At 34.5% G+C, this 26,331-nt stretch overlaps 2 protein-coding genes across 11 annotated transcripts in view; one reads left to right on the plus strand and one right to left on the minus strand.

Annotated features, from left to right (window-relative positions):
- Positions 1 to 26,331, minus strand: part of LOC142348160 (uncharacterized) — a 586,343-nt gene that overhangs the window by 180,381 nt on the left and 379,631 nt on the right. The gene's annotated exons all lie outside the window — the stretch shown is intronic.
- LOC142348158 (neuronal cell adhesion molecule-like) overlaps positions 1 to 26,331 on the plus strand; it is a 150,218-nt gene that overhangs the window by 72,811 nt on the left and 51,076 nt on the right. For 6 of the 10 annotated variants that reach the window (XM_075399381.1, XM_075399372.1, XM_075399376.1 and 3 more), the window contains exons 14-18: positions 5,740 to 5,769; positions 20,238 to 20,397; positions 21,021 to 21,097; positions 23,772 to 24,009; positions 24,255 to 24,893. In XM_075399381.1, coding sequence (XP_075255496.1) covers positions 5,740 to 5,769; positions 20,238 to 20,397; positions 21,021 to 21,097; positions 23,772 to 24,009; positions 24,255 to 24,893 — 1,144 coding nt within the window. Of the gene's footprint in view, positions 1 to 3,326; positions 3,342 to 5,739; positions 5,770 to 15,762; positions 15,793 to 15,985; positions 16,010 to 20,237; positions 20,398 to 21,020; positions 21,098 to 23,771; positions 24,010 to 24,254; positions 24,894 to 26,331 lie in introns of all 10 variants that reach the window. The other 4 variants (XM_075399377.1, XM_075399373.1, XM_075399375.1 and 1 more) reach the window with 4 other exon arrangements.

Consider the following 26,331-nt stretch of genomic DNA (forward strand, 5'->3'; position numbering starts at 1 on the left):
TGGTCGTTTTATGACAAGATTTGTCTCTATGAATTTTCCAAGATGAATTTTAGAAGATTTTAAGATATGTTAATGATTTACTCTTCACAAGAGTAATGAATAGCCAATAAGTTAAGTAGATAAGTTGCCAAACTTGACATATGAACAATTTTTAGAGGCCATATTGGAACCTTGCTGGACTTGGCGTCTTAATTGTAGTTACTGATGGCTTGTTATAGTTGAATGATAATTTTTAGTGTTTGTCCAACTGACTCTAATGCTTCAACAGCTTCCGGATGTAAAAATTCAGAAATTGTATAAGCATTTTTATCATTAAGTCAGTTTGAAGCCTCATTGTCAGTTGGAGTAATATTGAAGAACACAAGAGCTTTAATATGGGTGGTATAAGTAACTTAATTTTTATTGAAGCACTCAAATTTTTCGTAGCCTGTCTTTTCGAACTGTTTGCCGCGTAGATAGTCCAATAGCTAGTAGTTGGGAAATGATTTAAGTAAGCATGAGTTTATAATCTTTTAATGTCAGGTATCTGGAATACAGATATATTTTGAGCCGTTTTCTGATTTTTTGTTGATCGTAGTTAAGCGTACCTACTCTCGAGTGCTCGTAATTTTTTTTGCGGTGTGATATTGTGAAATTATACGTTTCTTTTGTCGTACTGTTTGTCCTAATTTTCGTCAACTTTTAATTGCTATCGAACGAAGTTTGAAGTAATTACTGTAAAAAGTGTGTCTTTTTGTTTAAAGTTATACATCCAATGCTTTTTACACAGTCGCTTTACCTCTACATCAGACTTTACCTCTCATCGAAAGAAACTGGCAACATGCATTTCTTTAATAGTGTTTGCGTTTTGTTGGTTTTTGTGACTTTGTAGTTTGTTGGTTTTGGTGATAATGGTTTGCCTTTGTTCAAGTAGGGTTCAGTGCTCAAAATTGTGACAACGCATTTACCTTTTGTACAATTTTTTTTAACATTTGCTTATATAATTTCATAGCAAAGGAAAAATTTCATAGCAAAAAGATTTATGATAAATTCATAACGAAGTCATCTGCCATGGTTTTTGGGGCCTTTTCTTCTATTGCCTATTTTTCTAGCGGCTGAGTTTTATGTGCCTTCAAAATTGTGTAGGTTATTTCACAAAGCTATGGAATCCCTTATTGCCATTTTTGTTAATTCACTAAATTTAATTTCCTGCCCTTAATTAATATAACTGAATATTCGTCTTTAAATATACCGGGGGTCACTTAATATTACCTAGATTTCTCTTAATCAAAATGAGTAGACAAATCATACTTTCTTTACTTCGACGGTTGAATTTTTTTATTTTTTCTTGAACGAAGTTCATAGCAATTATTGTAAACGTGTTGGCCTTTTTTATGCAAATTTTTCGCTTGGCGCTTTTCTCGAACATTCTTTGACTTCTCAAATGACTTTTTCTAGCTTTCGTTCTTCATTTTTGAGTGATCTCTATTGTTCTCACTAAAGCTTTTTGCTAATATAAAATCGATTACAGCAAAACAAATATATGGGCCTGATAGTCGAATGGGCAGTGCATTTGGTTATGGAGCGGGAGGACAGTGGTTCGAATCCCGGTGGGGTGAAATGTTTTCCACCCGCCTGTCGTTCGAGAGCAATTCTTCCGACATTAGTCTCTCAAAAACGATTGCGGACAAAAAATGTGAGCAGGGCAATGACCTCTTTGAACCTGATGTTTCATTTGATTCCTTTTGGTTGTTTGGATTTTTATTAATAGCCGCCGTCAGCCTCTCAAACGGCTATTATTTAGGCGCTCTTTTTTAAATTCGCTTTACCTTTTGATCACTTTTTTCATTTTACATAAGTCTCGATTTTCACGTTTGACTTAACTCACTCACTGTTTCAACTGAATGGATTTTAAATTCTTTCGCGTTTTGAATTAGGCGATGTAGTGAATATGGTCAATTTCAAAAGAGCAAAATCAAAAGAAATGGGTAAACCGATAAAGCCCGGTAATTAAGTCATAGTGCATTAGGTTATCAAAGTTCATTAGAGCGATTGCTAGCTGATATTAGTATGAAGCTTAATACCCTTCAGTTTAGAAGCTGAAGTAAGTATAGGTTTATAATCGAACTGCAACTTCACCCTGAATTAGAACAATTTTTGAAAATTAGGAAAATTGTTAAATTCAATCTTTCTTTTTTCTTTTTCTGTTTCCATCCCGATGTGCGTCTAGCGTGTCAACGGCGGCTATTTTCCAGCAATCTTCCGGCTATGTTTTTACTTCAGATTCTGGTTTTGCTCCAGATTTTTTATAAAAGTATTATGGTACGCTTGTCAATAATTTTTGAATTCAGTTGCCTTTCTGCTGTTATTAAGGTTTTATTTTTCTATAGTATTTGCTTTTTTGTTTTTGAGTTCACTTTGGATATTCTTATGCAATTTCATTGATGATTGCAAAAACTGGGCGAAAAAGATGTCGCTAATTTTTGGTTGCTCAAATTACCTGTAGAAACAAAACATTACAATTGATTTCAATCTTCTACGTTCCTGAAAACTGCAACAATTTTTGGGATATCACTTTGTTTCAAGTCTCTTGGCACAAAATATCATGCTTCTACGGACCTCAAAAGACTTCTTTTGCGAAGCTGTTTTAATCTGGACTTTCGTAGTAGGTAAATTTACTCCCGTTGCCATTTTCAATTATCCAGATCTCAATTCGAAACTGACCCCTACTCAGTTCAACTGGATGAAAAAAATCAAGCTTTGCTGATGACCAGATATTCTAACTGAAAGTTTGATGGAGTCAATTTTTTAGAATTATTTTAGCTCTTTTTTTTCGACATGATAAAACGTGAAAGATATGTTTTTTTCTTGTTTGTAGCTCAGCCTGTTTTTCATTAATACATCAAGTCTGCGCTGCTCAGTTTGTTGTATCAAACTTGCGGGTATATTTAACTCTTGCAATTATTCAAGGGAACTAATATGCGTCAATAAAAGCCGAACAGTTGACAGTTCATCGATGTCTGCGGTTTTTGAAAGATGCAGGTACCGCTATCATAGTTTTAATTTCGAGGCGCTTATTGTCTGCAAAATGTTGACGGAGTTTCGTGTCTTTTATTTAAAAGAAGCTCTGATTTAAGCTTTGTTGCCTATTAAATTATGTTCAAATGAATTAAAACGAGAACAATGAGCTGTTGAAAACTTCTATGTTATGATCATATTTACCGGTTTTGAATGAGATCAGAGCTCAAAATGACAAATCTAAGAAAGCTCATGTGTTGTTCAATTAATAAAAGCAGTCATATTTAGCTACACTTTTAGAACCAATGTGTTTTCATTTGCCATTTCAGGACATTGAAAAATGGGTTTGTGATTGTTATAAATCAAAGAAACCAAGTCTTGAAAGCCGAGTTGATTAATTTGTTTCGTTAGTTAATCAGTTTAATTAACGAGAGCCAGAGAGAGATTTTAGGATTGGTTAGCTTATTAATGTCACGGTATTTCAACTAAGAAACGATAACCTTACACTCAGATTTAGAACGAAAAACATCAAATTCATTATGTGTGAAAAACTTTAGTTTTAGCTAATTTGTTCACACTAACCGCTTTTCACATTATAAAAATAATTTCCGCATTTCTGGATTATGCACGTGTTTTATCTCATTGCAAACAAAAAGGGGAAACACAAATTTATTGCGGTCAAAACTGGGACCAATTGTTTTTGCTGCTAAAAATGAAAAAAAGTTCGTTGCAAGGGGTTCCCTTGTACGTTATATAATATAACCCTCAACATGTGTTAATATAGCAGATCAATTCGTGTAATAAGAGGGTGTGGCTTTGCCTTGCACCGAATAAGTAGAGCGTTGTAAACAGAAAAAGAAAAAATGCAACTGTGGCTAATGCCTTTGTAGCTTTTAAAGATGAAAATTTAGCTGCTTAGATAAGTGTTGTTTGGTGGGGGAAACTAACTGGCTTTTTGAGAAGTGGGAGTTTGAGTGGATTAAATTTTGCTGGTGTGATAAAACTCGCACGGTACATGGTTACGCGCATTATCATTTAACCAATTTCTTAAATTGATGGGCGCTGAAAAGCTATTGTCATGGCTTAGCAATATTAGGATAATGTTTCTCCATTAGGATTATTTTATTATGGAGAATACTCCTTTGGGTATTAAGTCACAAAATATACCTAAATTTAACCCAGTTCGATTACCCTGCGCATTACTAATTCAGGCCGGTCAATACTTTCAGTTTAATATGAAAACAATTTGAAGCACTGAAGGGTATTTAGGGCGCACTGTTATTTTGGGCACATTAAGCAGATTGTAAGGGCAGAAAACATGCGATATGGATTATTGACGATAGATTGTAGTAATAAATTGAATAAACTTTTTTTTTAAAAAAAAACGGGTAATAATGATGTGGCCCCGCTGCTAAGTTATAAAATGGATCACTAGCCTTAGCGAAATAATTTTAGTTTTGAATGTTTTCTATTATTTTGACCAAACCCGCCACCCTGCGCGTTCGTGTTTCAAACCCGCCATGATGTTTCAAAATAGCCTGTTCGCGTAGGTGGGTGAGGGGGTTGTTCAAATAAGTGTGGAGACTAAAAGTAATAGGCAAAATAAATAATCAGTTAGGGTAGCTTTCGGTTAAGCGACTGAGTGGCTAGCAAGGAAGCGCGTCATTCTAACCCAGCTAGGACTTGCAAACCGGAAACTGGGTTGTGAAAATATATTTTACCCTATTAGGCGTTGAATGTTGTAGTGTTACAAATGTTGGTGTTCTGTTTTTTGTGGTTGTCTTTTTTGTATCTAAACTGGAATAACAAAAGCATGTTATAATGATGGAAGCAAAATGCTATCATTCATTGTGACAGTGTTTGGCTCCTGTAAAATCATGCCTAAGTAGATCAAAATTTCTTATGGATGTGTTTTGGGCATGCATGAAAACTGAGAAGATCCGGTACCTAAGAATTGTTGGTAGTGAATTCGGTGTTTAGCGCCCCCCCCCTCTCCCCCCACCCCCATTATCGCCAATCTCGGAATTATGTACTCATTATTGAGAGTTTCGTCGATTAGGTACAAAACCCGAGCACGGCATGATCAATTTTTTTTAATTTATGGGAGCGTAAAAGCAACTGTCAGTGCTTAGAAATACAATTCAAAGAATTTGAATTGTGTTGGGGCGATCTGTTCTTACAGTTTCAAGATTTCTGAAGTGAAATTAGAGCAGTGATTTTGATGCTGCAGTTGGCAGAGTGAATGAAGTGAGAGCGATTTTTGTAGGGAGGGTTAATTGTAGACAACCTCACAAAGCAGAACCCAAACGAATAGTAAATTCGTAAGAAAAATTTCTCCGGTTTGTTGGTTGCGCTTTAATTCGAAATAATTAATGAGAAAAACTTGTAGGTAATTAAAGTGCCAAAACTGTTTTTGTTAAATTGTGCAAAAAAATTCTGAGAAATCATTTTAAGCCAGCTACAACATGGCCACCGAAATCATGAACAGGTTATTTTAGATGCGGAGCCAGTATGAGATTTTTCTCGTTATTCTAGTAGTTATTTTGGTCATGAGACATTTCAAGACTTTTTGTTTCATGGTAGAATCACTTTTTGTCAGTACTAGAGGCGTCAAAACTTTCGCAGCATTTGCAAGCATGATTAAAACGTTTTTATTAGATATCGTAAAAACATTCAATCAAGGGATCTATAACCTGCATATGAATTCGACAGTTTTTCTGATTTGTGGTGATGGTATTTTAGTCGGCTGATACCTATTCGAGAGGCAGAACGGTAATTATTGGTAAAAATGATGGAGGGACAAAAGCACACTTCGGCCAGGGCTAGTATTTCAAAGCTCAGTTGTAATAATAGAACATTTTAGCACTTGGGGTTTTGATCGGTGGAAATATGCGAAGATCTGAAATTTCGATTATTTCGCAACTGATTTGAAAAATTTGACCGAGCTTAGGAAAGATTGCCCTAACTGAAAGTGTGACTGAGCCCTTGTTTAAAAGGATAAAGTAAAACTGAAGTACAGAACGCAGAATCCATCCATTTTGTATATGGGATGATTGAATTAAAATCTTCTGTCAATAATGTGAGTTTCACCGCCTTCTCCTCCTATCTTGTGTTGATCATCTTAACTATACATACATGCATTAGATTCTTTTGCATGAGTATTTTGATCTCTTCAGAAGGTAGTCTCCTTACAAAAATCTTGTTAAGCAGGATATGGGAATTGAAGATAAGCCACTCTGAGCGTTTTTGTCGAAGTAGCTGCTGTATTATACTTGAATCATAAAAATGCTGAATTCATTTTTGCGTATGTGGTAACCGCAAAGCCTTCAGCAGATCAGGAAATTTATGGCAGTTACTTTATGAAGCGATGTAACCTTTCAGAAAGGCATTTTCACTCTTTAACCGTAGAGTGATCTTAACTGAAAGAAACGAAAATTTTAATTGGCTATTATTAAGGCGCGAGCCATGGTTCAGTTTTCTGTACCTTTCATTCACGTTTTAAATTCTACGCGGGCTGTTTATTTCGAGAAGACCTATCATTTGCCTCAGTGTATTTTTGTACCGAATGGAGGTTGAAAATTCGTTTACAGAAGTACTCTGTAACGTAAATGTGGCAAAGGTCACAATATAAACGTCAAGTAGCGAGATAAACATTAAAGACTCGCCAATACGACATAGAGGAGATTATCAGAGTTTATGAAAGCAAATGCTCACCAGTTTTACTGCTGTTTTTGAACCTTTTTTTGCGTCCAAAATTAGATATTTCACATAAAAGTAAAAATTGTTAATAGCCGCCGTCAGTCTCTCACACGGCTATTATTTAGGCGCTCTCCTTTTTCACAATTCAAAGAATTTGAAGTGTATTGGAGAGCTGTCCACACATTTTATGATCTGTTCACACATTTTCATGATTTTTGAAGTCAAATTGGAGTAGTGATTTTGGTCATGCCGAAACAGTTAAATTTTAATGTAGAGTGAGAAAACGGTGTTTGAACAAAAATTCGCTTTCTCGCTCTAGATTTCTTCTTCACATGCGGCTATTTCACTTTGATTTTTAATAGCCGCCCTCATCTTCTCAGCCGGCTATTATAGCACTCCTATTTTTTTACAATTCAAAGAATTTGAATTGTATTGGGGCGCTGTCTTTTTTTTAAGATCTGTTCACACATTTTCATGATTTTTGAAGTCAAATTGGAGTAGTGACTTTGGTCACGCCGAAACAGGAAGTGGTGCGAAAAAGCGAGTGGTTTTGCGGCGTGAAATTTTTTCGCTCTAAATTTAAAGTAGTGAGAAAACGGTGTTTGTACAAAAATTCGCTTTCTCGCTAGTAGTTTTTTGTTCACATGCGGCAATTTCACTTCGATTTTTACAGTTTTTTCGATTTTTTGGATCGGATTTTTTTCTAAATGGTTTTCCTAATCCATTCTTAGTCCGTTCTTGGTCTAGTCTTCTGTTTATTCAATGAAAATTCTTTGAATTGTACGTCAGGAATTGTCCTGCTATGTTTTTTTACTTCGTCAAACTTTTTTTCGCTTTACCATTTTGCGGCTTTTTCGACATTTTGCATGAAATCTTTTTGACTTCTCTAGGCTAGTTTCTCTCTTCTCTCATTCTGCTAAAAGTGATTTTGAACATCAGTTGCTCAGCAAAGCAATTCAAAATGAACACAGACTCAGTATAAAAAATTGAAGTCAGAAGTAGAAACGGGATAAACCCATAACGCCCAATTTTAGATGCCCACTACTTGAACGTCGTTCCTATAAGTCTTAGATATCATCTCTAATGCTTATTGGTATTGATAGTAGCCTCTCTCTAAGAAACAGAAGTACGTTATGTTCAACTACGAAATGCCATCAAAATAAATCGGACTTAAAAAATGTTTTTGTACAAAAAATTTTTTTTTTCTTCTATTCTTTCAATCCCAATGATGCTTATTGGATTCAACGGCAGCTATTTTCCGGCAATCTGCCGGGTATGTTTACTGTTTTTTTTTGGATCAGATTTTTTGTTAATGGTTTTCCCAGTCCCTTCATAGTTCATTCTAGGCCTTGTTTTTTTTGTTTGAACCAAATTTTCATTTCTTTCTAGTGGTTTTATGTTCACATTCGGCATTTTAACTTTGATTTTCCGTTTTTTTCTTGTTTTTAGCTGTTTTTTTAAATGGTTTTCCCAATTCACTCATAGTCTGCTCTAGGTCTAGTCGATTGTTTAGTCAATGAAAATTCTTTGATTGTAGGTCAGAGCTTGTCCTGCTATGTTTTTTTAGTTCGCTTTACCTTTTGATCACGTTTTTCGTTTTACATAAGTCACGATTTTCACGTTTGACTTCTGACTTACCTCACTCACTGTTTCAATTGAATGGATTCTAAATTTCACGCATTGAATTAGGCAATGTAATGAGTACGGTCAATGTCAAAAGAGCAAAATCAAAAGAAATGGGATAAACCAATAAATACCGGTCATAAGTCATAGTGCATTAGGTTATCAAAGTTCACTAGAGCGATTTTAGTTTTAAGATTTTCACGTTTGACTTAACTCACTCACTGTTTCAACTGTATGGATTCTAAATTCTTTCACGTTTTGATTTACGCAATCTAGTGAAAACAGTCAAAGTCAAAAGAGTAAAATTTAAAGGTCAAAAGAAATAGGATAAGCATATAAAGCCCGGTCATTAAGTCATAGTGCATTAGTATACAGCCTAATACCCTTCAGTTTAGAAGCTGAAGTAAGTGTAGGTTAAGAATCTAACTGAAACTGCACACTGGATTAGAACAACTTTCGAAACTAAGGTAAAAGTTTTGTCAATGTCTCTCTCTTTTCTTTTTCAATCACGTTGTGCGTCTAGCGCGTCAACAGTGCCTTTTTTCCGGCAATCTGCCGGCTATGTTTTTAATTGTTTTCGAACGAAGTTTGAAGCAATTATTGTAAACGTGATCTCTTTTATGCAGTTTTTTTTGCTGGAGAATTGTCTGCGTTTTTGTTCCAGAAAATTCTTTGACTTTGCAAGTGACTTTTTTATGCCTCTTCTTCATTTTTGAGTGATCTCAATAGCTCGCACTGCAAAGCACAGTTCGAAACTTAAGTAATAGCGATTGTAGCGTGTGATTCACAAGGGCCATGTAGCCGAATAATGAATTCTTCTGTGGAGAGTGACGGAGGTCGAGGGTTCGAACCCGTGGTGAATTGGTTTTGCACTTATAAAGAAAAATTTATGTAGGCTGCAGCATTTGAAATAAATTGTCCCACCTGTCATTTGAGAGCGATTTGTTTGGCGTTAGTCGGTCTATGTCTTTCTTATTTGAAGTGCTCTATATCTAGCTGCCATGTGAATTTAAATCAGTTTTCTGATTTTAAGATTTCTTAAGTATTAAATTTACTTGATTTGTATAATCCAAAAAGTCAATTTGTTCATCATACAACTGGTCTATCTTTTCGATAGATTTATTTTTCAGCTAATCAAATTTATACAGGTGTTGCTTTTTGCCTTCAATTTATGTAGCTGTCTGTTTTTTTGCTAATTGCTGTCGAATGGAAAAATAGTGGTTGTTTAATTGTTCTTAAACAAAATTTGCAGTAATTATTTTACTCCTGTCGGTTTTGATTTTGAGAATTTTCTTTCTTCCAACTTTCCGTCTTGCCAATTTTTGTTTGGTTCTTGAAATAGGATAGACAGGTAAACTGTTTTTAGGCACTCGTCTTGTTTTACAATCCAAGAGTCGGATTGTATTGGTGCTGTCCTCTGTCTTTTTTTTAAAGATGTACAATTTTTTTCCCGATGACTTGGGGCTTTCAAAAACGAAATGAACAGGTATAGCCTCTAGGGGGCATTAAGTAACGATAAAATTGCCTAGTTGGCTTTAGTAGTATTGCCAGTACTTTTTTGAATTTGCTGGGATTCTAAGTTCAAGTGAAAAGATCACTGTAGTTTTTGCGCCGAGAATTGAGCAATTGTTCTCTGCTTCTGTAAAGATTCACAGTGGATTTTGATGAGCGCATAAGCTTTGTCGTTTTTCAAGTATTCCATTTTTATGGGCCAATAAAACTCTTTATTGATGTGTTATTGGGCAAATTTCGGGACGAAATTAACGTCCTGATTAATATTACATTTTTGTTAAATTATTGCTCATTTTGTTTTGTTTTTTTTTCTACAGTTTGACCTTTTGCCTATCTTTGTCTCTATATGCCCAGACATGATTCGCCTAGCCTTAATGTTTGAGGTTTCCGGTGACAGCGAGTGAGTTTTAAGGCAGCCACTACCGAGTATTTCTGCAATTGTTTAATGAATTTTGTAACTTCAAAACTTTTTATTCACTCGTTTGTTTTACAGTTTTTTTTCGCGTTTGCATCTTTGTTCTTGTGCGTTTTCAGTAAACGAATAATGTTTTTGAAGTAGCTTCAGAAGCTGTTTTTGAAGAGCCATTTGGCGATTTTTTGAAAAAGTCTTTAACGGTTTGTTTTCCCATTGTTCTCAGTTGCTCTCGAATGAATTTTGAAGCAATTGTTGAAAACGTGTGTCTTCTTTTTATGCAAAATTTTTGTTTGTTGGGCCGTTTTTGCAGTTTGTTCTAGCATTTTTTGCTTGCATGAGCTGAATCACGTGTGACCTCTTGAGTTTTGCGTGATCCCAATCGCTCTCATTCCGAAATAAAGTTTCTTGCTTTAATAAAAGCAATTTGGATCGGGCGAGTATCAAGGCCGTTATAGCTTTGTGGTTAATTTATCAGTTTGCTATCCTGGTGGGTGCGGGTTCGAACCCTGGTCGGTCAGTTATAGCACCCATAACATATTTCTAAGCTCTAATTCCTCTAAATTGAATCGCCCCCGCCTGCGTTTTGGATTAATTTTACCTTTCCATACATTTACACCAAAATTATCAGTTTAATTGCTAATTTCGTTGTTTTCTCTGACTTTTATTAATCCTTTCTGTCTGTGGTAGTCAATTAATCTCCTGGTCAAGTCAGTGATTTTTCTTTCAATTTTTTGCGTTTTATTTCAGGCCTTCTCCAGCTTTTTTTTGTTTTGTTTGGATTATATTTATTGTTTTAACTCGGAACCTTCGGGCTTGACTTCTGATTTGCCTCACTGTGTTAAAGCTGGATCTAATCATAATTATTTAACGTACGGTGTATTTCGCAATACAGTCAACTTCACAATAGGTGAATCAAAAGAAAAATTGGAAAAACACTAAAGCTCAGGCTCTAAGTCTTAACGTTTAAAGTTATCAAAGTGCCTTGGAGTATAGGGCTAATTGGTATTGGTATTAAGCTTTTTATCCTGATTTTAGAATTTGTTCAAAGTATTGTGAATGCGGTCATGGGCAAAAGCCAAAGATGCAAGATAGACCGATAAAGGCGTTCCTTAAGTCATAGTGCATAAGGTTATCCACTTCATTATTCTTAAAACGCAACACCAAATTCAACCACTTTTTAACACTTAGAAAAGAGCGTTTCAGTTTGTATCTTTCAATCCTGATGGGCCTCGGGGGGTCAACGGTTGCTTTTTTGCGTCAATCTGCCGGCTAGGTTTTCATATCCTTCGTCCATTTCATTTGCTTAATTTGGTGTGGATTGTTTTTTTTTTGTCTTCATACCGCAAATCAAATTATTATATATTTTATTGATACGTTATATATGTGATTTTATAGTGCAAAAAATAGAAATTTGGAAGTGATGCAATGCACATTATTTTTTAAAAAAACTTAAGAGCTTGAACTTTCAGGTTAAAATTTAACTCAGGTTATTTAAGGAATCTTTCAGGATTGGTTTTCTAATCTAATGACCTACTGCTTTTGTCATGCGTCGTGCATGTTTATCAGGGAAAAATGCATTGTCAACTAGTTTTGGAATTATATGGATGAATATTTGAAGTAGTGCGAAAGGCTTGAAGTCAATTCCCATATCCTAACGTCCTGGTTTAAATCTTTCTTTTGGATATTTGGTTGATTTCCAACTGTCTTCCCAAGTTGAAGTTAAACTGTCTTTTGTCGGATTAAATTATTTAGTGAAAAGGATTTCTAATGGTGAAGTTCAAGGAAATTCGATATAATTTTTTGTTAATGAGTATCAACTATCATGCAAAATGTAGAGGTCAAGAGGAAATATTAATGAAATGATACAATTTTTATGAATAATTGCAATAGGGAAAATGCTATATAAAATTGGATTTTTGTTTGAACTGGAGGTATTCAACGAATTCATAGGTATATCGCATTTCACGAACATTTGCAGATCTATCCAATTTTCTAGGAATCATAATTGGAAAAGTTGCGTTAGCGCTGAAGTGGTTTTCAAAATTGAAAGATTATCAGTTAATATCCGTAAGAACCGGTGTCATTTGTATTGAAAGGATCAACTAAAAAGTCACCTCTCATCTAAAAGGGCAGCCACTAAACTCTGTTACGAGGTGAGCTCTTAAATGCATAGTATGAATTCTGACACAAGTGCAAAAAATAGCAACAAAAGATTAAAGATGGGTAATTTAGAATCGAAAATTGGATATTTATATCAATTTAGAAAAACCTCCCTTTTCAGACAATTGTTACGACTAGTATTCTGTCTAAATGTAAAGTATTCTGTCCAAAGGGCACTCAGCATTTGCAGATAGTTAATGCTCGTTAATAATTGAACTTGAGTTGTCAACGGAGCCAGGTTCTCAGCTTACATGTCCAAGCTTGGTTGTTGATCCTACTGGGCTGTGGTGGTTGCGACAGATCACCCTATTGTGCATCAATGCAGCCGTCTTCATCACACGCAATGTTGAAAATTGGTTGATAATTATTGTATAGTGACAGATTGACAACTGACTCGGCTGTTGGTACCATGTGATTATGGTAGTAGTAGTGGTAGTAGTTCATGATCTAATACGCTTGCTGGTTAATTTGGTATGAGTGATTTAAAGTTGCCCAAATTAAGATTGAAACAGTGAGCTTTGGGCTATGGAAACACTAATTATCTGCTATAGTCGTGTGAGTGAGATAAGGGCACGTTTGAGCATACGTCAAAGATATTAATAGCACATTCTCAAGTCGTGAGAAGTTTCATTATTGAAATATTTGTTTGCAAGATTTTTTAAGCTGATTTTCTATTCGAGTTTAGTCCCATTTTCATATTTAAGATCTAATCATTTTCGATTATTAACAGAAAGTTAGAGTTCTGCTATGTTTCGTATGCTCTCATTGCACATTTTTGTGTAACGTCAGTTGATTTCCATTGCACAATAAGTTATGTACATTTATTTAATGAACTGTTTTTTATCTAGTAGTGGCCTATATTGAACCCATGAGAAGAGAAATTTTATTCGATTTTGGCAAAAGAGTATGTGTAACTTAAGGGTTGCTGCTCGTTAGTTTCCCGGTTGAAGTTAGTTGTAAAAATCGATATTTGAAAGCTCGTTGAAGTTTGTAGTGGTTTTTTATACTACTGAAATTCTTTCTGCGATTTTTGTGACGGTTGTTACTTCCGTTTGATTCAACGGCTGGTTTGGGCCTTAACCTCTTAAGTTTTGCATAACGTGATTTGCTCTTATTCAGAATTTTAGACAGTTAAGCTCAATTATCGGCAATTTGCTTCTGTAATAGAAATAATGGTTTGCTGAAGTTATTTTGCTTGTTCAATTTAAATAAATTTATTGGTCTATGATGAATTTTAATGATGTTATTTGGAACTCGATATTCCATGTTTACCCCCTCTCAGCAGGTTACAATTACTTCCCACCGATTATTAAAGGGCCATTTCTTTGATATTGTGAAATTGTTTTTTGCGTCGGCCGTTTCATCAGCCCTGCGCTGTTTTTTAGTTGCTAGTTATTAATTGCTCTCGAAGGAGGTTTGAAGTAATGATTGTGAACGTGTGTGTCTTTTTCATACTTAATTTTAGCTTGGGTGTTTTGTTCTTTCGATTTTACTTCTCGGGTGACCTTTTCACGTTTTACTTCTTTATTTCTGCGTGACCTAAATTTCGTATTTTTTGGGAAATTAAGTGTGTTGCTAAAACAAAATCGATTGTAATATAAGCTAGCACACGATTCTGATAGCAGAGTGACTGATGATTTAGTGCATTACTCTAGAGGTCAGGGTCTGAACCCCTCTTTGGTCGGAATTTTTTGAACCCACAAAAATTATCTAGGCTGCTCAGCCCCCAGTGATTCAAAATGCAACCCGCTTGTCGTTAGAGAGCTATTTTTCCGATGTTGTTCGTTGTATGTTCGAATTATCTAAATAACTCACATTTTGATTTCATTGGCGCATTTCTTTGTTTTAGGAAATTGTTTGAGGACAGTTATGATTCGAGTTAAAACAAAATGTGTTTTTTATTACCAAGGTAATTTATATGAGTGGTGGAGACAATTGAAGAACTGTTCACTCAAACGCCCAGCGCTGATCAAAGCTGTGGATTTTTCCAGGTGTTAGTATTTTACAAACGGATCTCTTGTCCCTTACGAGCAATTTGTTAGAAGCAATCGTTCGCTTTAGTTTTTCTTGGGTAATTTTGAAGCACAATGGTAAACGTTTTTGACCATTAAAATTTTTATATTAAGTTCATCTTTCCTCTCCGATTTGTACTATTGTTATTTTTTTAATTGTTTTCTGGTTACTCTTGACTGTTGTTTGGCAAATACAATCAGGGATTTCAACTGCTCTCACACGATTTTGTTGAATTTATTGTTTTCTTTTTTTTTTGCATTCCGGGTGTTTTTGCAGCCTGGATGTTTTTGCATTCCGGGTGTTTTTGCAGCCTGCTTGTTTTTGCAGCCCGGGTGTTTTTGTTTGTGCTCTGTTTTCATGCGATGACTTTTTTGTTTCGGATGACTTCGAACAGGAGATGAAAAGCTCTAGCTGTTTTAGATGCAATTTTGCTACAACTTTTGTGTATTTCACTTGGCAGGAACTTGAGTTGTTCAATGTTCAATAGGTCAATTGTCTTCTTGTTGATATAGATGGTTGACCCTTTTATAAGCTGCTATCTTCGTGCTTTTCATGCTGACAGTTTTTTCTTAATTGTTAATTCCAAATTTAGCATATTAGCATCATCTGAATGGTAGATTGTTAATCCGAAAATGATAACGACGTTTTTAAAGCAATTAGTAGTGTACTCTAATTTCAGCAATTTTTCTAGCTTTTTTCACAATTTAGCTGTCTATTCATTCAATATGTTGCTTTACGTTTTACTAATTCGAGTTGTCATAGCCTATCGTGTGGGTGTCTATGAGGTGTGTAAATGTTATATCATGGCTTTCAATGGATGCTTCGGTTATATTAGCTCACCGTTTTATACCGCCAGAGCTCTGCCAACCATTCAGATCGATAAATCAGTTTAATATAATTACATAAAAGTGTGCAGGAGAAATAAACTGATCCAAATTTTGGAAATTCTAATTTTTGACAAAATTCCAATTGCGTTTTTTAAATTTTTCTTTTGCTAAGAGCTAAGATATTCCGAAATTGAGTTCTCGTTTTTTGACTCCAATTGTAGAGATCTTTCGCTGAACGTTGAAGTATATTTCAAGTCGAAGGAACTTAAAAACTATTATCCCAAAACTATTCAAGTAAGAACGCGATAGTGTAACATGAACAAAAGAACAGAGTTCAGAGATCAATATTTTCCTGAATAAGATATCGGTCTAGGTCACCACAAATCACAAAGCAGCACGCCTAATCACACGCTAGACGGCCGACATCTTCAATACTGCTACATGAACATGAGCTGCCTAACATGAGAAATGATGGCTTGTCATTTTAAATATAGGAAGGCTTTTAAACTTTTTCAGAGCTCGGACAATTTCATTGATAAAAAGACAGTAAGTATACCGCAAACACTGTTGAATAAAGGCTTAGATTAATCAGAACTTCAGTTTCAATCTATTTGGCTGCGTTGCAAATAACTGTTTTGTGGTTACAGTTTCAAAATTATAAATTTACTATTGAGTAGCTCTGAAATTTTTTCAGTTATAAAGCAGTACTTTTCGGTATTCTGAAAATCGCTGTTTTCAGAGGCGACCAAATTTCCGAACTGAGGCTAGTCTAATGTTGACTGACGTCTAAAAATATTGTTTGAAAATGCAAAATGAATTTATCAAAATCAATTGATCAGTCAAAATTAGTTGATGACTCAACTCCTGTTTTAATATCAGTCTATTTATAAGATGGACAACAGGATTTGTTTGATGTTTCTTTTCCGCGGTGGAATAAAAACCTTTCAAAAAATCAACGCAAAAAATAATTTAAGAAATTTAATCTGTTAGAATAGCAATCATCAGTACGGCAGCTTATGTGGAAAGCTTACTCATAATTGTAAAAGCAGAATTAATTTGTTCGAATTTTATGACAGGTTATTGATCTCTCAAGTTCGGAAAAGAAATCATCAACAATAAATTGGTTGGGTATTAGGGCAAAATACCCAAAAATGTACCAATATATTACTGTATTGATAAATTGCTCGAACGACTATTTAGTCTAATAATAATAGATAAGACAAGGCGGCTCGGTAATGTGCAATGGCACATAAGGTTCCGACCCCGCCCATCCACAATTTTGTGGATGGGCGACCAAATGAGGAACAGATAGAAAAACCCAAAAATTATTTTTTGCGAATCCCAAAAAAGCCCAAGTCTTTTTCAAAAAATTCTGTATGAACGATAAGATAACCTCCAAAACAAATAACTCAGTGGAGTAAAAATTGATGCATTAGATTGCTGTAATATGTCAATATTAAGAAAGCGAGTCAAAACGAACAGCAAAATCAAACAACAACAACAACAAACATTAATTATATCAAAAAATTTATGTCCCTCTTAAAAACTAAATTTAATAACAAAGTCAACATACCGTCAGATAAACCTGAAACTAAACAAAAATAACTTAAAAATCACCAGAAAACATATGCGACCAGTCCATAGAAAGGTTGGGTAACAATTATACAAAAAAGAACAAAAACAGAAAAGTAAAAAAAATTAACTTATTTTTTTGAAACAATTAACTTCAAAGTAATAAATACCATTAGGAATAAATTAATATTACCACAAATTTGCGATTACCACTGCTTCTATAGAAGGGCATTAGGACCTGACCTTATTCATTTTTTAAAGCGGCTAAAAAGAACATCAAAGAACAAACAAAATTTCAATTGAAACTTGCCAGAAAACGCTGTCAAAACCGTCAAGCCAATTTTTGGCACTAAAAATACATTTGATTGCGCCTTCTTCAAACAGCTATAATTTAGTACGTAGCTATTCATTAGTAGGACTAGGTAACAAGCAGACAAAAAAAGCGAAGTGCTAAAGTATGTAATTTTTTTTCGAAACAAAATTACATTTAATGTCATGAAAGGCATTAATAACAAAAAGAGCTATTTAAATAGGGTTCTTTATTCAAAAAAAGCCCTCGAGACCTGTAATTATCCAGAATATTTCTTGCATCTACAAAAAGAACGTCAAATATGACAAAAATCAAATTAATTTAATTTTTTTTTGTGAAAAAGCGGTGTCGAAGCCAGTAAGGTCATAACAAAATCTTTAAAAAAAAAGATTTTTGGACACTAATCCCTTTTATTCCCTTGACACCCATAATGTCATATTTGACCTGTAATCAACTAACGAGATTAGGTAACAAAAAGAAACATAAAAAGAACAAAATTGCGAAGTTAAAAAAGTTATTTTTTAATTTTGGAAAACGATGGGTTTGAAAGTCATAAAAGCCATCAGCTATCTGCTAATATCAGAATATCGGTTTTTCTATTCTTCCATGAAAAGCCAATGAAAGCTATCACTAAACAGGAAATTTCATACGACCGAAACGACAAAGTATAGATGACAGTTAAGACAAAATTAAAAAATTCAATTGATTTCTTCAAGAAAGAGGCGTCGAGGCCATTAAAACGATGATTTATATCTTTCAAGATTTTAATATGTTCAATTGTGTTTTAATTTGAATGCTAATAAGGTGACATGAGAACTGTCAATAATGTGATAATGTGACAAAATTAGAAAACATGAAAAACTGGCAAATATCAAAACAAACAAAAATCTAAAATCTTGTAGTATCAAAGCCAGAAAACAATAATTTCAGGCTTAAAACTGCAACCGAGAATAAATGTTAACTCAGTAGAAAGAAGAAGCAGTCTTTTTTTGCTGACACTAAGCTGGAAGTTGAACAAATTAAGAAAAAAATAGAGGAAAATTTAATTAAGCCATTATTTATTGAAAAGTCAATTATTTTTTAAAAAAAAACGACCATAAACTTTCAATTAAAAAACTAAATGAATTAGCCTGGAGCTGTTTCGCAAGCGAATTGGTTGGACCTATCACTCCTGAGCTTTGATTTGATATGTTCTGTTCTTTATTATTAAAAAAAAGTCTTTTTTTTTTTAAAAAAAAGACCGACTGATTACAACCCGATTTTTTTTGGATTGTAACAGTCCAAGAATGGCCCAAAACTACCCCTGTTAATACTTATTGTCCGTTAAGAACAATTGATTTTTCAAATGTTGTAGATATAGATAATTTCTGAGTTGAAACTCAAAATAAATTTTGCATTTTTGATAATCAACGAGTAAAGTTAGCAAAAAACGGCAAAGTTTTAACTACAAGGCACTCTCTGCGGACTCTGAAGTAGAAATAGCCCCCTCTGAGTCTACAAAGATTGTATGAGTGTTGTTTGGGGGTGTACTGTAGGCAAATTTAATCAAAGTGGACTAAAGTAGCTTATTTCGTGCTGTTGTTGATGAAAAAGGCTAAATTTTGAAATGTTTATCCAGATTTTTTGACCAAAAAATTAAATCAAAACAATCAAAAATGCTTGTTCGTCTTCAAAAATGAAATCAACGACACTATTCTTAAAAATTATAACAAATTTTAGCAAAATTGACGAAAATTTAGGCAAAAATTCCGGAAAATGTGAATAAAAACAACGTGAATTCACTCTTCTTTTCTCAGAAGTTTAAGCCTCGATAACTCCCTGTAGAAAACGAAAATTAAAAAAATCTTTTTAATTCCATATTCTACGCTGGACGAGCTTTCTAATGATACCAGTCTCAACTCTCTACGATGAATATATCGAGCGGCGAAAATTCACTGAACAAAAAAAAAAAAACCCAGTTGAGTATATAGTTCCTCCCCCCTCAAGAGGGTCGGAACAAGAATATCTAGTTGAACGAAAAGATTAAAGGAAATAAATTGGGTATTTTGGCACATTGGGTACTTTGGCATTGGGTAAATTGTGGAACCGGTTGGTTGTATTAAGGTTAGCCTGAATAGCCAACATGTGTTCCAGTTTTGCCTACATGGACATTGACGCAATTGATGAGCTTCCGTCATGAACACTCAAAATGGGCTAATGTTTGTTAAATTGTGTCCGTGTTATGTTCTCTGCTGAAATTGTTCAAACTGCGCACATCATTGTAGAAGTAGATAGAATCGACTATTAATTGAAGTTGATAGTGATCATAAACCACCCAAACCATACAGCAGAAATTGTGTGCGCGTGTAAAGTATTTGGAATTCTTTCCAATAATTAATGCCCGTCCCCATCCTAGTCGGAGAAAAATGTTTAGTTATTGAGTAAAGATTTACAAACAACGTGGACAAATAACGAGGTCTTGGAGATCTTCTATTACAATTTTCCCAAAGATAATAGAAAATAATTTCACTCAATTGCATAAATACAAGGTTTTTCATTACGCACGTAGTTGCGATTATGATAATTGACAAAAGCACAGGGAGGGGTAGGGACGGGGCATCAATAATAAGATCCTAATATTTTTAAAGTAAACTTTTTTAAACGGTGAGAACGGTGACAAATTTGATCAAATCTGGGACTGTTTGCTAACTTCGCTTACCTTTACATAGTAATAAAGCATTGTCCATAATTGCTTGACAGGTATGTAGTTTCTTTCTGAAGTATAAAATTTACGGGTGAATCAATAGGTGGCTCAGTTAATAAACAGTTTCCTGTACTACTAGATTATAATGATAGATTAATGAGTATGCTAGCTAACCTTTTGTTTGTTGGATTTTGGCATTGGTCATGTAATTCAAAAATACAAGTTTTGAATGTAATAGAAAACGTGAAAAGAATGCTAATCAGCTCGATAAGTGAACAAAATTGACATAATTGATAAAATGACTGAATAAGGACGGCTATGGTTTTGGGTGGAAACATTTGAAAACATTTGACTACTTACGAGTGTTAAAAAACCGAGAAGAGAAATTTTGTTGAAAAGAGATTCTAAAGCCAGATTGTTCTGTAGGGAAGTGGTGGTCCATTTATGAAGGTAGAACTGAAGAAATTGACAACACCTGACAAAGAATTCAGACCTGGAGTTAACTATGCATTCAGGGCGAAAACTGTGAACAACTACGGACCGAGTGATTATTCAGCTTTCACTTATCACTTGACTTCTGATTCAGGTGGGCTACTTATGCATGATTTAATTTAAAATATTAGTTAAGTATTTTTTAATGACGGATTTCCTAGTGGATTATTCATTTAATAATTCAATTCGTTGATGTATCATAAAGGTCAATCAATTTTGTACTCAGTTTATATATCAAAAAGAATCACAATTAAGGCACAATAGCCTTTTACAAACCTGAGGTCCTTATAGCGATGGTTTGATTATTTTCTTCTGCCGTATTTTGTTTCTGATATGCATCAATAGGCTTGACAGATTATAAGGTCAATAAGGTTAAAGTACGGAGACGAGAATTGTGGTAATCAATTGTGGAAAAAATGACAGAACCAAAAAAGAAAAGAATTGGTCATCGGATAGAAATTCGTGGTTGAGAACGGTTTGTTAGCGCTCACCTGATTCCAGGATCTAGATTTGATACAAGTTGGTCTGTATGACAAAACCTATTTGTTCTAAATCAGTATTTCAACAGCAGTCGTTTTGTTGCTCTATCTATTTTGCAGTTCCGTCTATTTGATGCCTTAAATCGAAGTGCCCGTCAATGTGAATTTTCAGATGAATCTCACGGTATCTTCAGTTTTGAAAATGTTTTTGTTTGTAATTTGCACTGGATTGTTTCAGTTCCCACGAAGATGATTGAGAATCTGAACATTCAGCCTGATCAAGATGACGACAGCAAAATCTTTGTTTCTTGGGATGTAAGTTATTCTCTTTCAACTATACGTGATCTGAAATTTTAATTACACTCGAACAAAAATTGGAGAATTTATTGTAAACGTGTTTGTAAATTTTCCCTGGGACGTTTTCTATAGATTTATTAAAGCTGCGAATCTGTAAGCTGAACGAAGCTATATTGCGGTGCTCTTGGTTTTGTTCGATTCGAAGAGGAGTATTGCTGTTCTTAAGTTTTCTTTATCGGATGAACTATTCGTTCAGACGACGTATTGACCTAAAAGCGACAGAAAGTAAAAATGCCATGTGAACCATTTTTCTGAGCGAGAGATGTTTTTTTAATCATGCACTTCGATCAGTGAATGGCTTTTCGACTTTGAAGTGTTTTTGACAGAATGCTTCATATAGATTTAGTTTTTTGTGGGAATAATCTTAAGTAGAAGCTGTATTGATAAGGGAACATCTCAAAATGATATCACATTGTTTTGAGAGTCTAATAATGCGTTTTAAATTCTAAATGAGCACATACTTCACAATTTTTTAATTCGTTTTTGGTTTTTTAAATTAAATTCCTCTTTTTGAGATCTTAAAGCAAATTTTTTCGCAATTTAGTGCATTTGATAATATATCTTTGATATTTCATGCATTGATTGCCTCTTTATAACCTGAGTTGTTTTTGTTAAATAGAATTGTACTCTTTAATGCCCGATTTTGGCAGTCTTTTGCCCAATTTTTCTCAGTGTTTTTTTTGGATTTAACTACTAGAAATGTCTTTTTGTGTCGTTTCATGGATCCTATTTTTCTTTTCCCAATGATTGAAAGATTTTGTGTCGCTCGGTATTTAAAATTCAGCAAATTTTTTCCATGAGTGCAATTTAGAACGTTTTGACAATTCTATTGCAAATCACAATTCTATAGCAAAATTTTTTATTAATTTCATTATTTGAACCCTGTGTCTACACTTTAATCTATACAGGAGGATAGCTATGTAATTGTCTGCTTAATATAGAAAGTCAAATGTTTTTGAAGTTCTTTTATGATTTGACCTTTAACTTTCAAAATTAAGAATTAGTCTTTATTGTCTCTTCTTATTCTCCGCATTCTAGCATTTATCAATCTATCATTTTCCTCAGACCTTTAGTTCTAGTCTGCTGTGCGTTTATCAGTTGTTAAAATTTGATTTTTGTCTGTCTTAGATTTTTATTTTGTTTGCAATTGATTTCGTTTGACATTTAGTTAAATTACCAATAAGTTCAAAGAAACGATACAAGGAGCCAAAAATTGTATTAAGACTGAAAATCGGCAGAATAGTTGCAAAACCCTCAAATTAATCAACAAAAACACAAAACAAACTGATTATACTTCAATGGTAAAAAAAATCGTTGAAAATCAAAACTAAGACCCTAATAATATTCATAAAATTAATTATCACTCAAAATGTTTAAACGGCGTATCAAGCAAATTCCGTTTTATTATTTTGATAATTACTTTTTATGAATATTATTGGGGTCATAATTTTGGTTTTTAACAATTTTTTGTCTTCGAATTATATTCTGTTTCTTTTGTCTTTTTGTTGATTATTTTGAAGGTTTGTCAACTTTTTTGCTGATTTTTAGTCTTAATGGATTTTTTGGCGCAAGCTATCGTTTTTTGAGTTTATTGGTAATTTATATAAAGTATCATGCCTGTAGGTTTTGGTTATTACAAAGGATGCTAGTTTTTTTGCTACAAAGGTTTGTCTTTCTATGCAATTTGACAAAAAATTGAAACTGCTTACAGAATTTTAAAGTAAAATGTTTGAGCTCATAAAGGCTTGGCTAATATTTTGTTGTTGGATAACTAGTTTTAGTTCCATGAAACAAGGTTTTCGTTTGTATGTGTACTTTTTAATAGCCGCCGTCAGCCTCTCAACGTCTATTATTTGGGCGCTTTTTTTAAATTCGTTTTAACCTTTTGATCACATTTTTCGTTTTAGATAAGTGACCTACTTCACTAAATGAATTTTAAATTCTTACACGCGTTAAATTGCACAATGTTTTGAATACGGTCAATGTCAAAGGAGCAAAATCAAAAGAGACGGGATAAACCGATAAAGCCTTGTCATTGAGAATTAGGTTATCAAAGTTCATTAGAGTGTTTGCTAGCTGGCATTGGTATTAAGTTTAATAGCTTTCAGTTTATAAGCTGAATTATGTATAGTTTTAGAGTCCAACTGAAACTGCACGCTAAATTAGAACTCTTTCGGACAATGTCTCTTCTTTCTTGTTCTGTTTCAATGCCGATGTTCATCAAGCGCGTTAACGGCGGCTTTTTGAGGTAATCTGCGTGCTATGTTATTACATTAACATTAAATTGATTTTTCCTAATTTTTCACGTCAAGAGTATCTAACCCTGCTCAGAGTTACGTTACTGGTAAAAGTCAAGGATGAAAAAATTTTCATCTCATTTTGTTGGAACCGCACACAATTGATCCTCCTTGTCTTTCTTCTTTAATTGAACACAAGTCGGTCAATTGCGGCGCCTTTGAGGCAGTCGTCAGGCTAAGTTTAAAATTATATCTGTACGCGTTTCATCTAAGCTAGTTTTTGCCCCTAAATTGTTCGCAGGTTTTGGGTAAACTTCTGCATATGTCTGAATTGTGATATGAAATATTTAAATTTTGATAACTTCGATAAATAATATTGATTTGTTATCTTTCAGCTGTACCCGCGTGACCAGTACAATAGCTACAGTCCAACCGGATGTTGTATCAAACTAAAAATCAGTACTGATATTGAACAGTTGGATTTGGACTGTGTTGATCCAAGGCAACGAGGAGTCTCAACGGGGTGGAATGGACTGAAACCATACACAAGGCACTATGCAGAGGCTTGGTTTGCTAATAGGAAAGGAGAAGTAGCTACTCACACTAAAACTTCAGGATACAACGCTGCCGCAGGTTTGTAACCATGTGTGAGAAAAAGGTAATTTTTTAGCACAATTCGGCTGCAGACTACCATTGTTAATTTATCGGACATTTAGGAATATTGAACTAGAATTTATATTATGGATACAATTAAAGGGCTATAGAAATTCAAAAGGCTGTTTATAAGCAACGTTATAAACTTGGATAACTAAAATTCAATCTTGATCTGCTTGTAAAAGGTTATAATATGCTCGCTTTGACTGGATGTGCTTTTACAGCTCCGAACGGCTATCCCCAAAAGACAGACACCCAAAATTTTGACATGCCTCGCGAGATATCTGTGAATTTTTATGCAATGCAACGATCAGACATCAACGGACCATTCCTAGCGTACAAATTGGAGGTTTTTGATGATGAGACGGGGGCGCTTCTGAGAGAAGAACTTGATCGAGAAATTGGCAATCCTGGTAGAATAAAGACGATAACAGTGACAGGATTGTTACCATACACTGACTATAAACTGGTACTATCAGTTCTAAATAACGAATTCTCGGCTTCAAGTCCTCCTTGGAAGCAACAGACGTTTGCGGACACCCCTGCAGTTATTCCAGTTCAAGATTTACTCATTCATCAAACACCAGAAAGTGTTCATGCATTTTGGCTGCCTCCGGACAGGTTTAACGGGGAGTTCGAGCGATACGAAACACAAACAATTCCAGAAGAATCATACGAATCGACGTATTATCAGAATACACAAGAACCACATCTTGATCTGACTCCCTATTTTATACCGTCAAAAGAGCATATCTACAATTTAATTGGCGACAGATTTGAGTTCAAAGTTCTATCTAAGAACACACTGTTCAGGAGCGGCTTTACATCGAAGAAATTTACAATTGAAATTGCTGATCACGAGGGTTAGTACCAGCACATCTTTTTATCAATTTCAAGTCCAATCGAAGTTAAATGTGCAGACGGAGGAGCGGTAAGGTGCCTCCGCACATAAAACTCCAACCCATTTTGTTATAGCTTTATTATTAATAGCCGTTCAGTTTCTCAGCCGGCTATTATAGAGCTCCTATTTTTTACGACTCGAAGAGGAGTATTTTAGAAGTCCTTTTAAAATCAATATTATTGGAGTGAATTTTGAAGCGGGAAATGAAACACGTGAAAAACTTGGGGCTGAACAAAACGCAGAGTGGAGCGAAAAGAGAGTGGCTTTTTGTTCATATCGATGTTTTCTAGAGAGCGAGAAATTGAGGTGTTAAAAAAACTTCTGTAAGCGAGCAAAATTTTTTATTCACGTGCGGCATTTAAAAGCAGTTTTCTTTTTCATTTTTAATAGCCGCCCTCATCTTCTCAGCCGGTTATTATAGCGCTCCTATTTTTTTTACAATTCAAAGAATTTGAATTGTTTTGGGCGCTGTCTTAAGATCTGTTCACATTTTCATGATTTTTGAAGTCAAATTGGAGTAGTGATTTTGGTCACGCCGAAACAGGAAGTAGAGCGATAAAGCGAGTGATTTTGCGGCGCGAAATTTTTCGCTCTAAATTGAATGAAAGTGGAGTGAGAAAACGGTGTTTGAACAAAATTTCGCTTTCTCGCTAGTGGTTTTTTGTTCACATGCGGCAATTTCTGTTTTTTACTGTTTTTTCAATTTTGTGGAGATTTTTTTTCTAAACGGTTTTCCCAATCCATTCATAGTCCGTTCTAGGTCTAGTTTTGTGTTTAGTCAATGAAAATTCTTTGAATTGTACGTCAGGACTTGTCCTGCTATGTTTTTTTACTTCGTCGAACAAAAAATTGTTTCGCTTTACCTCATTTTGCCGCTTTTTATAGCTGCGAAGCTCTAAGCTGAGCGTAGCTATATTGCGTTGCTCTTGTTTTTTTGTTTTGTCGTCTGACGCTCTTTTCTCGTTTTACATTTGTTCACACAGCAAAGCTGAAAAAGTAAAATTTTCTGAATGACTTCTTCCTCTCACTAACGGCATTTGCGCGCGTGACGTCATTTCTCAATCGCTTTAGCGAAAGTTTTTAGGTTATTTGCGTGATTAGATTTTGATCATACGTGACTTACCTCACTCAATAAAATGACTTTGCACTTTAAAACTTAAGTTTAATTTGAATTTGTTTAAGGTCAAAGGAACTCCTATGTGCAGTAAAGGTCCCTAATAAGAGGCTTCTGTAGAATGAATTTTAATAAGCTTTATTAGTTTACCGCTGAATGTTTTTTAGCCTAGTTGTTTGAGCGGCGTCGATTTTTTTTTCAGTTTAGATCTGTATCTGTTTCTATCTCTACTATATGGCACGCATGTCTATTCTTTCGCAGCTATTCCGGCAATCTGCCGGCTATG

This window comes from Convolutriloba macropyga, chromosome 10, assembly GCF_964194025.1.
Source record: "Convolutriloba macropyga chromosome 10, txConMacr16.3, whole genome shotgun sequence".
NCBI classification, from domain to species: domain Eukaryota; kingdom Metazoa; phylum Xenacoelomorpha; order Acoela; family Convolutidae; genus Convolutriloba; species Convolutriloba macropyga.